General features: G+C 30.9%; 8 protein-coding genes across 8 annotated transcripts; 4 read left to right on the forward strand and 4 right to left on the reverse strand.

Annotated features, from left to right (window-relative positions):
- Positions 1–115: 115 nt before the first annotated feature.
- On the forward strand, positions 116–4,114 carry NUP145 (nucleocytoplasmic transporter NUP145; the record flags this gene model as incomplete). Its single annotated transcript, XM_004177460.1, has 1 exon — positions 116–4,114. The coding sequence occupies one exon, from the start codon at positions 116–118 to the stop codon at positions 4,112–4,114; it is 3,999 nt and encodes a 1,332-aa protein (XP_004177508.1).
- Positions 4,115–4,322: 208 nt separating this feature from the next.
- Positions 4,323–5,327, reverse strand: NBP35 (Fe-S cluster-binding ATPase; the record flags this gene model as incomplete). Its single annotated transcript, XM_004177461.1, has 1 exon — positions 4,323–5,327. The coding sequence occupies one exon, from the start codon at positions 5,325–5,327 to the stop codon at positions 4,323–4,325; it is 1,005 nt and encodes a 334-aa protein (XP_004177509.1).
- A 320-nt stretch (positions 5,328–5,647) lies between these two features.
- MMS2 (E2 ubiquitin-conjugating protein MMS2) lies at positions 5,648–6,164 on the reverse strand (the record flags this gene model as incomplete). Its single annotated transcript, XM_004177462.1, has 2 exons — positions 5,648–6,056; positions 6,154–6,164. 2 exons carry the CDS (start codon positions 6,162–6,164, stop codon positions 5,648–5,650), a joined length of 420 nt encoding a protein of 139 aa, XP_004177510.1.
- An 850-nt stretch (positions 6,165–7,014) lies between these two features.
- COA2 (Coa2p) lies at positions 7,015–7,314 on the forward strand (the record flags this gene model as incomplete). Its single annotated transcript, XM_004177463.1, has 1 exon — positions 7,015–7,314. The coding sequence occupies one exon, from the start codon at positions 7,015–7,017 to the stop codon at positions 7,312–7,314; it is 300 nt and encodes a 99-aa protein (XP_004177511.1).
- Positions 7,315–7,913: 599 nt separating this feature from the next.
- Positions 7,914–9,404, forward strand: TBLA0A01920 (uncharacterized protein; the record flags this gene model as incomplete). The annotated part of the gene is made up of 1 exon (XM_004177464.1): positions 7,914–9,404. One exon carries the CDS (start codon positions 7,914–7,916, stop codon positions 9,402–9,404), a length of 1,491 nt encoding a protein of 496 aa, XP_004177512.1.
- A 1,410-nt stretch (positions 9,405–10,814) lies between these two features.
- MPC1 (pyruvate transporter MPC1) lies at positions 10,815–11,228 on the forward strand (the record flags this gene model as incomplete). The annotated part of the gene is made up of 1 exon (XM_004177465.1): positions 10,815–11,228. One exon carries the CDS (start codon positions 10,815–10,817, stop codon positions 11,226–11,228), a length of 414 nt encoding a protein of 137 aa, XP_004177513.1.
- A 230-nt stretch (positions 11,229–11,458) lies between these two features.
- Positions 11,459–13,258, reverse strand: DDC1 (Ddc1p; the record flags this gene model as incomplete). The annotated part of the gene is made up of 1 exon (XM_004177466.1): positions 11,459–13,258. The coding sequence occupies one exon, from the start codon at positions 13,256–13,258 to the stop codon at positions 11,459–11,461; it is 1,800 nt and encodes a 599-aa protein (XP_004177514.1).
- Positions 13,259–13,770: 512 nt separating this feature from the next.
- Positions 13,771–14,634, reverse strand: OXR1 (Oxr1p; the record flags this gene model as incomplete). The annotated part of the gene is made up of 1 exon (XM_004177467.1): positions 13,771–14,634. One exon carries the CDS (start codon positions 14,632–14,634, stop codon positions 13,771–13,773), a length of 864 nt encoding a protein of 287 aa, XP_004177515.1.
- Between the last annotated feature and the right edge of the window lie 798 nt (positions 14,635–15,432).

Consider the following 15,432-nt stretch of genomic DNA (forward strand, 5'->3'; position numbering starts at 1 on the left):
ATATACATTAAATTCGAGAATACTTTTTCAATAACAACATTCTTCCATCAATTTCTTTGTTCATAAACCGTGCTTCTCCAAATATTAGTCTTTAATACATTTCAATTGTATCGATATGCTTGGAGGCACTACGAACAATGCTACAATGTTTGGCAATCTTAATACCTCAACGCCAACTTCAACTCCAGTTCCTGCAGGGAATAACTTTCAATTACCACAAAAGCAGAGTATGTTTGGTAATATAAATAATACACTTGGGACCTCTACTCCCAGCCCATCTACTGGCTTTTTTGGCAATTCCAATACTCAACAAAATCAAAATAATCCGCTGTCAACGAATACGGGAGGTTTTCTGGGTAACAAATCTGCTACCTCTTCTACTCCAGCAAATATATTTGGAAATTCAGCAAATACAAATTCAGGTGGCTTATTTGGCAAACCATCACAGACTACATCGACTGCTACTAGTACGCCTGCTGGCGGACTTTTTGGTAATGCTAGTGCCCCAAAACCAACTGGTTCGTTGTTTGGCAATTCTATCACTACCAATAATGCCCAACAATCATCTTCAGGTGGTTTATTTGGAAACAACACAAACTTGACACAGAATTCAGCTGGAAGTTTATTAGGAAACAAAGGCATATCTACTCAACCTCAGCCAACTACTGGTGGATTATTTGGTGCTAAACCTTCGATACCCAGTTATTCAAATACAGGCGGTCTATTCGGCCAAAAATCTACTACGACTACAGGTGGGTTATTTGGTACTTCCCAGTCCAATATTAGCACTAATAATTCTTTGTTCAACAATATGTCACAACAGCAAACTCAGCAACAGCCACAACAATTAAATAACCCAAGTATGATTTCTTCCAACCCATATGGTTTAAATATCAATCCTATTGCAACTTCAACCTCGATGCCGGAATCATTAACTCCCTCTACTAGTTTGAGAAAACAACGCGAACAAAACAATGAACCATCATTTAGATCTCTTAATCCAGATCCTTATAAAAAGAGGGCATCATCTGTTTCCAGCACCTTATCATCAAATTTATTACCAGCATCCTCTCACTCAACTTTAATTAGCAAACTGAGCTCGAGATTAAAATCGACACGCTCTTCTGCAACCTTAAGTGGTATCTTTTCACCTTCTCACACAAAATCTTGGTTGGCTCCAGAATCCTCTAAACTAATGCAGCAAAGTACGCCTTTGAGCTCACAATCTAGTTTCTCTAAAACAGGAGTCTCAAATAATCAAACTTCAATTAATTTACTCTTAGCTGCAAAGACAGAATCTATATCTGATATTAAAAAATTAACAATTGACCCAGAAAGAAGTGCTGCTAAAAAATTGAAATTATTATCTGGAAAAGCAACAGTTACTAAAATGAAAGTTCAAGATCCTACAGAAAATTTACAAAGAAGAACAGTTACATTTATGACTAACACACATAAGCAAGATAATACACCAGAAACATTAACTTTTGAAGAAGAAAAGGAAAGATTGTCACCTCCATTAAATGAAAATGCTCCCTCCATAGCAAATAATAAAATAGATTTAGGATATTGGTGTTCACCATCTCCAAACCAATTATTGAATCTAACTGCTAAGCAATTGAGCTCAGTTTCAAATTTTGTTATTGGAAGAAAAGGCTATGGCCATATCACTTTCAATTATGATGTTGATTTAACTGCATTCGCTCATGATTTTGAAGGAGAACTATTTGGTAAAGTTGTTATATTTAATTCCACCAAGACTGTTGAAGTATATCCCAATGATAATACTAAACCTGATCTGGGATACGGTATGAATGTCCCTGCAACGATCACACTGGAAGGCATTTATCCAATTGATAAGGTTACTAAAAAACCAATTAAAAACGCTTCTGATATTTTGGAAGTTCAATATTTCGGTAAAAAATTAAGATCTATGAAAGATATGGAATTTATTTCATATAATCCTTATGGTGGGATTTGGACTTTTAAAGTTCAACACTTTAGTATTTGGGGATTGGTTAATAAAGAAGATGCTGAAGTTGATCAAGATTTATTAGACGAATATAAGAGGAAACAAAGAGAAACTGAAAATTCTATGCAAACAAATGAATCTGAATCAGTTACTCAGGATATGGTTTATGTACCATCTAATGATGCACTAGAGACACAATCTGATCTTATATTACAAGAAAATCCATATGAACCAAATGTTAATGAAAAAGATTTTATTTTTCTGGAAAATGAACCAAAGTTAGATATCTCCAATGATTGGGTTGAACAACTTAAATTAGCAAATAAATCACTTCGTTCAGTATTTGCAGGTTCAAATGCTTTGATAAAGAATTCTAAGCAAGATATCGATTTATTGGTACAAGATTTTAATGAAGAATTAGAATCTCAAAGAACGATTAAGAGAGAGAGAAAGTTATACGAACGTCAAATTTCAATAGCAAAATTTACAAACAATGGCCAGCTACTACTTACTACTGAAAACGGATCTGTCAAAGAAACGACTCCATTTAAAACAAATGTTGATGTAAATCTTATGAAGAAATTATTTTCAAGGCAGCAGGACTTAACTACTATTGAAATTAGATCTAGTAACAATTTCCCCATGGTTAAAAATAGTGCATTGAAGTTTTCTGATGTTATGAATCTGCAAGAAAAAGGCAGTAGAGGCTATATGTTATGGGAATTATCATCCATTCTTTTTGATCCAATAGAATTACCATTCAATGTTACTGAAGAAACAACTAAATCATTATTATTAAAAAAACAGAGACACCAGGATTTATGTTCTTGGCTTGTAGATAATATTAGAGAGGAGATAAAGTTCAAACTTCATAATTCGACCGATCCGTTGGATAAAATTTTCTACTATTTAATGTTAAATGATGTTGTAACTGCATCCAAACTCGCAGTAGATTCTAATAATGGTCATTTAGCTATTGTAATATCATTTCTTGGTTCTAATGATCCTACTGTTAGAGAACTTTCAATCTCTCAATTATCTAAGTGGAGTTCAGCTGGTCATGAAACTGATCATAAGATTTCTCGTATTTATCAATTATTAAGTGGCTCCTTATTAGAAAACTCTCATGTTTTAAAAAGACTTTTGGAAGAATTTAGTTGGTTAAGTATATTTGCTCTTACTCTCTATTATACTACTATCGATGAAGATTCTTTGGAAAATTTAGTTGCGTCACATATTACTGTATTAAATTCTGTTCAAGATGATTTTACATTTAAAATATTATCATTGTTTGGTGCACAAACCTCTACTGAAGAATTATTTATAAAATCTGATATGAGAAAAGATAAATTTGATATTCAATTTGCATGGTTTTTTATTCAAATATTACGATTTAATAACCATAGACAATTTTCTGATAAACTTCTGGATAAATTAACATTATCCTTTATTGAACAAATCAAAAGTTTATCTTTAACTAAGGAAGCTCTATATGCTATGTGTTTTATTTGTGATGATTTTGTATCTAAGCAACATATTCAATCGTCTATTACTGCAAATATTATTGAATTCAATAGTCCTACAAATCAATATATTATGGAGGAATTAATGATACCTAAGGAATTAATTTATTCGTCTATTGCTATAAATTATAAATATAAAGGTGATTATAGATTAGAAGCAGAGAATTTATTAAAGGCTGGAAATTATAATGAAGCTAAGAATGTAGTAATCACTAAATTGGGACCTAAGCTAATTTTAAATTTTATTGCACAATCTAATAAAGACAAATTGATTGAATTGGATCGTGTTATTAAGCAATTCCCCAAAGAAGAAATTTTTGATTGGAATAATTCTATTGGAGTATTCGAAAATTATTTAAAATTAGATTATGAAAAATTAAATGATAAAGATTTATTAATATCATTAATTAATGGATTATCGATAATTATTAATAATTATAAGAATTATAAGGAACTATCGATTTGTTGTAATGAAATCTCAAAGAAAGTTATAGATCAACTAGTAGAAACTCATGAAGATTTAATTGATGACAAATTGAAAGTAGAACTACTAAAATTACCATTAGGCGGACCAGAAAAGAAATATTTCAAAAAATTATTTAATATTAATGAAAAATGAAGTTTCGTTTTTTTTTAATTCATACAAATTCCTTAAATCTATATAGTTTATTTATTCAATTGTATATTAAACGTATCAATATTTTAACACTAAATTAAAATAAAAAAAAAGGATAAATTACGTTCAGTTAATGCAACAGGTAATAATAAAAAAGTATGACTAATAATGATGATAATGATAATAATAATAATAATACAACGACAGAGGCTTATAAATCTCCCACAGCGTCTCTTAAAGCTTCTACCACTTTTAATACTGCTACTGATGCTGGACTAGTTGGATAAGTATCTAAAAAACTTTCTCCATTATCACAACATTTCCCTATTCTTGGATCCAATGGAACAGACCCTAGAAAATTCAAACCTAATTCTTGACATAATTTTTTTCCACCACCAGTGGTGGCTCTAAATATTTGAGATTCATGCTTACAACCAGGACAAACAAATCCACTCATATTTTCCACTACACCTAAAATATTTATACCAGCTTTCCTACAGAAATCGATTTCCTTTCTAACATCTAATAATGCTACTTCTTGTGGAGTAGTCACAATCAATGCACCATCTATACCAGAGTCCTTCATATATTTATTAATAGAAATATGCTCATCCGAAGTACCTGGTGGAGTATCTATTACCAAATAGTCTAAATAATCCCAATCCACATCCTTTAAGAATTTTTTAATCAATAAATTCTTCTTAGAACCTCTCCAAATGACAGCAGAATCTTCTTCAGGTAACATATATTGGATAGACATGGTAGCCAAGTTATCAGCAACATAAACAGGAGTCCAACCAGAATTCGATTCATGAACCAATTCATTATCACAACCCATCATTCTTGGCAAAGAAGGTCCACAGATATCCAAATCCATAGCGCCTACTTGTAAATCTTCATCTGCTGATAAGGCCCAACTTAACATAGATGTGAAAGTACTTTTACCAACACCACCTTTACCTGAAAGAACCAAAATTTTATGTTGAATATTTGATAAGTTGTCTACAATCAAGGGAATATCTGGGTCTGGACCCTTGGGTAAACTTTCACAAATATCTTTATTGGCACAACCATTACAAGCATCAGCTTTACCTGCATCTTCTGATTCAGGACCTGGACAATGTTCGGGCTCTTTTTCTTTTAATTGATATTCAGGTGGTAAAATTTGATCCTGTGGAGCAGGATTTTGCACTTGTGTCAAGACTTCAGTAGTCATTTTATGTGCTAATAGTCTGTTATATTTTTTATCCAATGAAATATTGCAAAAAAAAAAATTAAAAAAATAATTTTGTATTATAAATATATATACACTATATAAATATATTTTGCATTATTAATCAGTTCGGACTTTTTTTTTCAAAAATAAACTTGAAATTTTACACCCAGAAAAACCCTAGGGCTGTAAGGTCTATTAATAACAAGAAATAGGGTTCGATCTAATAAAAAAACTTTAAAAAAAATGAAAGACATATAGTGTATTTAGATGTAGGCATATGATTATATATCATGATAGCAATAGTGCTAGAATGGAGAAGACTACTTGAACGTACTGCCCTCCTTAGGTTGAGGTAGTCTTTTATTGGATGGGCTTGCCATTTCTTTTCTCAATTCTAACAAGATCTTTTCCATAGTACAGGAACGTTTCCAATCTCGTAGAAGATGGAATTCAGATGGCATGACTTGACCTGTCTTTGGACTGACACAAGGTAAATTGATCTTGGAGATGAAGAAGAGTACTGGTGGAGCATCAGGGTAGTTTGGCCCACATTCGATTGAAAGGGAATAGATACGGTTTTCGTGATTGCTATGTGGTGGGCCTAAAATGGTACCGTTCCAACGAGTCATTGTGATATCGTCACCATCTGCTAGACCGTAACTGCATGATTCTGGGCCCATACCCTTTTCACCTTTTTCCAATTCTTCTAGTAACCTAAAACTTCTTGGTCTATAGGAACGAATAGTGGCAATTTGTACATGATACGCAAAATATGATGTTAGTAAATGTGATCAGTGCTTGAAAGAATTATATTCATTTAACATACACTTTTGACATAGTATTTGTAGTGCTTTTTTTATCTATATTGATGGATTAATTCTTACAGTAAGAGCAGTAATACGAATATACGTATGGCTTGACTATGTAAATTAATTTCATTATCCCTTGCTATTTTTAACTATAGTTAATTTTCTTTCTTTTTTCTATTTTTTTGGTTAAACGAAAGACAATCGCAAGTTCGAATCTCGGGTGAGGTTTAATTTACAAAACATTGGGAAAGAAGTAATTTGGAAAATTAAAAGATTTATTTATTTATAAGAAGGAGTATAATTAAAAGAGAAAGCAAGAAACAGATTAATGGTATGTGAGATGAAATGACATGGTCTTCCCCAATTGTCTTATACTATTTTTTTGTACTTTTGACATTCCATACTTTTGCCAAATCTATTCATGCAACTCAATAAAATAATGCTATCATTTGTCACTGCATATACCAAACCCAAACCTCAAATTTTATCTAGTAGTACAACGAATTAAAGGCTAGGGCCAAGAATTTGTGTCATTTAAAATGTGTCATTGCCCCACATTAAAGGGTCCGCACGTGACTGATCGGGCAAAGGACTGGCTGAGAGATATCGGCCTTACAAAAAAAAAATATTCAGTTATTTATTTCATTTTCTTCTAAGTAGGAAATAAAAGTTCAAAAAGTTTTAAAATAATCTAGTTCAGTTTTGGGTTTAATATATATATTTATATATATATAAGTTGCAAGTTTAGGATGTATTTGCATAGAATAATATTTGAACACTAAAATATTCCCCTCAAACTATCCCTAATATTTGTAAAAAAACAACAATAAGACAGAACAATAAAACACCATACATTGTACTTTTAATACCCATACCTCATGGCACTTTTTACAAGAACACTATCAAGAAGACAAGTGACCAATCAAGTCTTTTTAACTACGTTTGTAGTAGCATTTGCCTCTGTGGCTCTTGGGTCTGCCTTACCGTGCCCCGCTCATTCATTAGATGCTGATACACCTGTATTGGATGAAAAAGATAATAATATTAACAGCTCTACTCAAGAAATAGAAAAACGTAAACTAAGACAGAATATGATAACGTCTACGATAAATGAACAAGACTCTTCAAATAATACTCTCACCAATCTCAACAATGCGTGGTTTTGGCAAAGGAAATAATGTCACCACTCCTCATTATATTTATTCTGTAACATAGTACTCCCGTATTTACTTACTTATTTATTTGCTTATTTATATATATTCATAACAACTCTCACCTGCATAAACGTCATGGCGCTATCAATATTGCTCAATAGGAAATAAATATTGCTCTACAAATAATTGAATCGTATCAAGTTTTAAAATGTAAACCTATTTATAACGATACAAGTGATCAAATAACCAACTTGGCCCACTTATCATCTCAGCAAGGTGGCATTATTGTACCAATATTATTACCCGACCTATTAAGCAGTTTCTTTGTGTAGGTGGTGCAATGATTCTTCCCCTTATTAACCAACTCCGAAAATACGATGTGGGACAGATAATGTTGAAAATACTAATTAAAGGATTAAATAGATGGAAAAAAAAAACGTTGTATATTTAATTGATTTTATACTTGTATATTTTGTTTGATTACATATATATAAATATATATGCATATTTATATTCTTTTTCTTTTTCTTTTCTTTTGTTTTTTTCTTTTTAAAACAAGGTAATATTTATTTTATATAGAGATACTCAAGGTCGACTTTCTAAATTATCCCAAACATTTGATTATGGAACCTTCATCTGATACTATTTCAAACCTCTCATCTGGAACTCCTTCAAATACTACTTCTAAAATTATAAGAAATCCCAAAGAATGGAAATTTGATTTTTCTAAAGATCATTTAGAAAAATATAATACTTATTCTATTGTGATTGGTAATGATCCTTTCCAATTATCTAATCAAAATGATATTGAAAATTATATTAATTTACCCATTGTTAAATTAAAGGAGAAATTTGCCAAGATAACAATCAGTCATCCTCTAAGACCAAATACTCCTACTAATTTACAAAATAAAAAGACTCATATTATTGATGAATTAGATATTTTCATTACATTAATTGATCCGGATTTAAATAAAAATTCTTGTGACACAAGTATTGATGATGATGTTGTGAAAGACGTGACATTTGATAATTCTTTAGATCAATCCAATATTTTATCTATTTCCAAAGATAAATTATTTAAATGTGGATTATCTATTAAGAATGGTCAGCGGTTTGGTATTTTCCCTCACAAGAATGATATTGGATTTAATTTTAATGAATTACATAAGACCAAATATGTAGCAGAATATATTTTTGAAATATCCATTTGTTATAAATCTGCCAAAGATGGAATATTTGAAGCTACATTGAGACAAATTGATTCTAATTATAAACCTTCACCTGTTATTAATAATATATTTATTAAAAGACCATTTACATTTACTATGCCAAGAAATTGTAACAGAAACACTACTACTGCTACCACTACTAATACTAATACTCATGCCCATTCCCATGCCCATACACATACACATACTAATAAAAGCAATGAAGTTTTAAAGAATCTAGAGATAGAAAAAGATTTAACGAAAAGATTGAAATATATGGAAGATTTACGTCTACACAACTCTATAAGAGATTTTTACTCCAAACGGTTTAATGAATTTAATAGGACCTCTAATGGAATCATACAAAACCATCCACCCACGCCTTCTAATAATAAAGATACAAATTTACACATTCATAATGTGGATCTAGATTCATTGATGCCTACATTGGGAGAAAAATTGAAAAAATTGGAACAAGAAGAAAAAATTAAAAATAAATTAAACCAGCTGGAAAATTATCAAAACAGAGATTCTTCTATTGATTCTTTGAAACGATATGAAAATTCATTTGATGGCTTGAAACGATATGACTCCTCATTTGATGAATCGATAGCCAAGATAAAATATGATGTGCCACCAATTATGAATAAGGATCGGTACAGATTATTAAGAAATAAGAGAAGGTTTATTGAAGTTGATGATTCATGTGAAGACGTATCCAGTTCAAATAAACAACAAAAGACTCATGCTGATGATACACCCCATGAAAGACCGTTGGGGAGATTAGATTTGGAACTTGCTAGAGCTAAAGGTGCTTTATTTGGAGCATTTGCCATGCTTGGAATGATGTTTTTCTTTTCTCAAATTCAAGAAGGTAATATTCAATTATTCCATCCGCACTAAAAAAAATACAACTTTAAAACAAAAAAAAAAGCCTAAAAACCAAAAAAAAAGAACAAAAAAAATTATTAATAGTATACCCGTTTTTTTTGTATTTTGATAAACTCTGTATTTGTTTAGTTTATTATATAACGCTAATTTATTTAAATTTAAATTGAAACATTGTTAAAGCGAAGTTGAGACACCTTTGAAACACAATTGAAATTCAAAAAAAAGTATAAAAATGATATATATTTCAAAAAACTATTTTGCATTCTAATACAGCACAAACTCAAAAAAAATAAAATATTAATAATAAAAAGATGGAAAGTTCTAGTGCAAATTCAAGTGACGTTAATCAAGAAACACAAATTGTATTACGTAGGTGTAGTATTAGTAGCAGTATCAAAAATAACGAAGAATTAAAGCAACTTCCGAAGAGAAATAAAGAAAAGATTATTACCAATGGGAAAATATTAAAACCTAAAAAATCAAAAAAAATAAACATGAAAAATCAAGAAAAAAAATTCTAATTAAAGAGATGGATACTAATGTCCAAAGCATTAAAACTTTAAATCAAAAGGAAAAGGAAAAGGAAAAAGATCAATCATTTTTCCAAGGAGCATTAGTGGGCTCATTTGTGGGTGCAGGGTTATGCTCTGTAGTGACCAAATTTTTCACTGAATATTTGGGTAATGCCTAAGGAATTACAAAGGATATTGTATAAGTTAGCACTAGTATAAATAAAAACTATATATATATATATATATATATATATATATAAGGGAAACGAAATTTTAAATAAAAAAAATACGAAATTTTCGGAGTTTCCTAGGGTTGTAAAAATTGACCAACCAAACCCTATCTTCAACCCTCACAAGCCCAATGTCGCATGTAATAGGTCTGCTGAAACATAACCCTAGGTCTAACACATAACCCTACATCACGTGTGTTAGGTCTTGTTTGATAACCCTAGGTCTAACACATAACCCTACATCACGTGTGTTAGGTCTTGTTTGATAACCCTAAAGTATAACCCTGTATCACGTGTTTGTTTATCACGTGTTCTTGTACTTTGTCACGTGCCTATCACGCCACCCCTTAAATTCCATTTTAATTTTCTCTTACTCCAACTAAAGAGGTCACGCGGTCCTCAGCCGTTTCGGGCAACCCCCACTGGCTGCCTGTAAGTTTCCGGAATACACATAGCGGATCTTGTAGACACGCGACATAGGCCATTAAGTAAGTAAAGGGACCAATATGAACGATCAATTTAAATAACTTCCTTACAAGTATTAACTAAACTACTTTCATCTTTAACCTCAAAAAAAACAGTAAAAAAACAGCAAAGGTGACAATAGATAAATTCAAGCATATTAATATCCTCATTCATACAATAAAACTAATAACCATACACCTTTACTCTCCCTTGAAATGTCACAGAAAGTACAGCAAGCAGCTACCAATTCACTCATCAGCAAGTATATTAACAAACAAACCCTAAAGTATGTCTTTACTACACACTTCTGGGGTCCAATCTCTAACTTTGGGATCCCTATTGCTGCCGTGTATGATCTACAGAAAGATCCAAACCGTATTTCAGGACCTATGACTGGTGCTTTGATTGCCTACTCTGCCGTCTTTATGAAATACGCTTTGGCTGTTCAACCTAAAAACTTCCTACTGTTTGCATGTCATTTCATCAACGAAACTGCTCAATTGGGCCAAGGGTTCCGTTTTCTAAATTACCACTATTTCATTGACGATGCCAAGAGAGCTAAAATCGATGAAAAGTTTGCTATCAAAGAGGCTCTGGAACGTCAACAACAAGAAGAGGCTGAGAAGTAAAATTAGAGCAAAGTAAAAAAAAAGCAAAAGCAAAAGCAAAAGCATAGCAAATACAAAAGCAAAATAATAATACAAACTAAATATCCGCTGCCGTTCCACTTCATGTCGTAAATAGTCTCTGTAACGTCCAGTAAATACATATCTATATTCTAATTCGTTTTTACCACGAATGGCATTTCATACGTCATCAAATAGTATCACGTGCGCTTGCTTTTGTGTCGTGTCAATAATCAATCAAACAACCCTTTCATCGTATCATCTTGTGTTGGTCCAAATCCATTTTCATTATCATTGTCATTTGTATTGACATTCTCTTCTTCCATTCGTTTAGCTTTCTTCTCCCTTTCCCTTTGTTTAGCTTCATTCTGTCTCTTTAATCCTCGTAAGAATAATAATCTTTCCTTCTTTAACATATTCTTTTGACGTGTTCGTTCCATACCAAGATCAACCTCTTTGGAATTATCATTCACTTTAGATACAGGCGCAACCCCCCATCCGATAGTAGTGTTCGATCTATTAGCTAGTGTGGTTTGATTATTTATATTGATGGTCAAATCGGTATTACTCATCGACGCATTCATCCCCAATTGAGAATCTCCAATGACACTTCCCTCTTCTTGTGTAGTCTTGTAACTTGCCATGACAGTATTATTATTATTATCAGTCTCGTGTTGATTGTTGAATAATGGTGGTTCTTCTTGAGAATATTCATCATCGGGAACAAATAAATTTTTTTCATGACTAGGTTTACGACTCTTTATTAAAGGCATATCATTAAATGACGGAACCCTTTTCACGGTGGCAGGTTGAGGTGGGGGAAGAAGCACTTCTCTTTTGGAAGCTTTATCGAAAACATTGGATTTAGGTACCACATTTTCCAAATCACTCTCTGTCAATTGAATCAATTGCATTACTACATTGGGCTTTTTCATTTCCATAAAGATTGGATCTCCATTCTTACAATACCAGATGTTAACTGTACCTTGGTAATTAATAGAATTCTTACTGGGCAATGGAATATTTAAGAAATTTTTAAATTCTCTTAATGAAAAAGTTCTTGATTTAATACCGTTTTTTGTCGTCGTCATATTATTATTTGTAGTAATACTAGCATCACCCAACTCAAACGTACAATGACCTTCCAAATTAGATACATTAAATTGATTACTCATATTAATCACATTTCTTAATATATCATTATTCTTACCATAAACAGCCTTAGTGAACGCGGTAATGATAAATTTATATGGAGTTAATTCAAATTTCACTTGTTCAGTGACATGGGAATTACAATTTTCCAAGAAATTCCTTAATAACGTTTGATTACAGGATATGAAATTAATCTCTTCGTCTGAAGTGAATTCATCAGGATTGATTCGTTTCCTCTTGGATGTTTCAGTTTCGGGTTTATATATGGCATTTTGTAAATCTTCTTGTACTTCAATAAAGATTTGCACAATTTTGGGTTGTAATTTCTTCAAGGCATTCTCACTTTCAGCCTTACGTCCATATACTGTTAAGAAATCTTGTTTATATTTCAAATCTAAAATGATATGATCATATTGAATGGGTTCGAATTGTGGAGAATATTCTTTCATAATACTTGATTCCATATCTATATGAACTAATAATCGATTAACTAAACTTTCTGGACATGTAGTGGTATTATTTATTATAAGAGACGATTTGGAAATCACATCGCCATCAGGTTTCCTAAATATCGTGGTTAAATGGTTCCCATTGATTTTAAATGAATATGTATAAATTTGTTTTAATCGTTGATCAGTAATTATCTTAAGGCCAGTCTCACCAAATATTATATCATGTGGTGAAAATTCATACTCATCGAAAAAGTTTTTTAAAAAAGTTATTTTATAAATCGATGTATCTGTGGAATTAAGTGATGTAATTATAATTTTTTCATTGGTTATAGTAAATTTTAATTCTTCACTGATAGTAGATAAAACATGTAGTGTTCGATACCATGTGTTATGATTTTCTAAATTATTAATGACAGCTCTAAATGACATATTAAATCTACCCAAAGATTTATTAATTTTATTTAAATTCTTCAGTAAATCTCTTTTTTTTCTAATGCATTATAATAGCAACTATTGATTGTAACCGAAATTTAAACGCGAAAATATATTTATATTATGATTTAGAGATGAAAGTTTAAATAATAGCATATATACATACATCTGATCTACTCGATGCATTACGAGTATTGTCAATACAATCGCAAAACTTCATCTTCTAAGTACATTAAGCACATATTGTTTTTGATGGGAAAATAAATACTTGTAAATGCTATAAATTAATAATAAATTAAATACGAAATGCGTAAATAAAAATATGATAGTTTAAAATGAAATGCAACTTGACTTAATTAACGTTAAATATTATTTTTTTTTATCAGTCAAGGTAATGAAGGGATAATATATATGCAGTTGTATATATTTTTCTCAATATTTGTTATATTATAATGCTCATAAGTATGGTTGGAAAAGGGAAAAAAAACATTTAAATGGAAATATCATGATTAACCAACTCTCCACATTTCTAACCCTACTATATGAAATTTATTTCCCTCTCGACTAAGAATATCATTACCAAAAGTTAAACTTGGATTGGAAACTCCGTGTATTAAGCCATCATCACACCATAATCCATAATGACCTTCACCAGCACCCATTGATAAAAACTTAGAAGTGCAATATATGAAAAATTCGTTTAATCCAGTGGAGGGAAAACCTTTAAATCTCCATTGATAGTTGGCTTCCTGGTCGTTTTGTATATTGGAATTATAATATTCTTTTTCATCTTTAGTTTCTCCAATATTTAAATCAGGAACTTTTTCCATCTTCCAAAGAAAGCATTCACCATTTCCAAAATATTTATGTTTTTCTGTTGGATGGAATGGTTCATTACAATATGCACCAAATATACCATTTAATCGGTCTTTAATAATCAAGACATATCCTACACGCATTGGTGTTTTATCTTCTGGAGCAATGTTGTGATATAAAGAATGTAATGAGGCTCCATGTTGTTCCAAACTATAAAGTAATCTCCATTTTGGATATAATTGTACTCTAGTGGGCATTAAAGTACGTAATTCATCACACATTTCTGTAGTTAAAAGTCTATTTTTTGTATTTGGTGAATAACCAGTTAATATTACTGGAGGTAATGAATCATCATCGTCATCGTTGTATCCAAAAGGAGATTGAGTATTACTTATTTCACCATTTATACTTGTGCTGCTACTGCTTTTGAAAGGAGGCCTCGTCTTGGACATCTTTGTACTATAACTAGGGGAAGACGATCGTTCTCGTTCTTGCTCTTGCTCTTCTTGAGTAGCTGATCTTCTCAATTTATTTAGTGCTTGGCCAAATTTATACATTTTAAAATATGATTTACTTTTAATTAATATGTAAATTGTATGAAAGATGTGTTTACAATTTTTTTTTGTTTTGTTTTTGTTTGATTTAACTGCTTTATCAATTAGAATCCTTTAAATGAGCATATATTCTAATGATAAGACTACAATTTTTTTTCTGTGTATTGCTAAATTAAATTATTTCTAATTTAAAAACCATTGCTGCATTAATATCGTTCTAGATCTATCACTCCCTTGAGGCATAACTTAAAATCATTTTCGTTAGTTCTATTTTTTTCCCCAGACAATTCATATAAAGATCCTTCGGCTCATTTGAATTTGAAAACCCGGTATGGCAAATACGTCATAAATCAATTTAGAGATCGCTTCATAACCAATGGAAAACAATTTATTAATAGTCTATTCGTAATGATGCTTATGATGTTATCGACCAACATAAAACAATGTAACTAAAACAAGAAGAGTGAGAAATAAAAATTAAATAAAAAGAGCTGATAACCCATAAATGTAGTACGTTGAATAATATATAATTATATAAATAGAAATATGTAATTATTGTCTGGCATAAATCCCCAAGGAGTTAAAGATATAAATAGAATCAATCCTATTTAATATTATAGTCCAAAGACACCTTTTTATTGTAATTCAAGAAGAAAATATAACCGATTAATTGAAGAAAAAGAGAAAAAAAAATCAAAGGATGCTAATAATGATAAAATATAAACCTGAAGAGATAAGTGAACAAGTTAGAATGGATAAATTGTTGAATTAATTTTTAAAATTTTATTATTTTTTTCTTTT

The sequence above is a fragment of the Henningerozyma blattae genome, chromosome 1 (genome assembly GCF_000315915.1).
Source record: "Henningerozyma blattae CBS 6284 chromosome 1, complete genome".
NCBI classification, from domain to species: Eukaryota; Fungi; Ascomycota; class Saccharomycetes; order Saccharomycetales; family Saccharomycetaceae; genus Henningerozyma; species Henningerozyma blattae.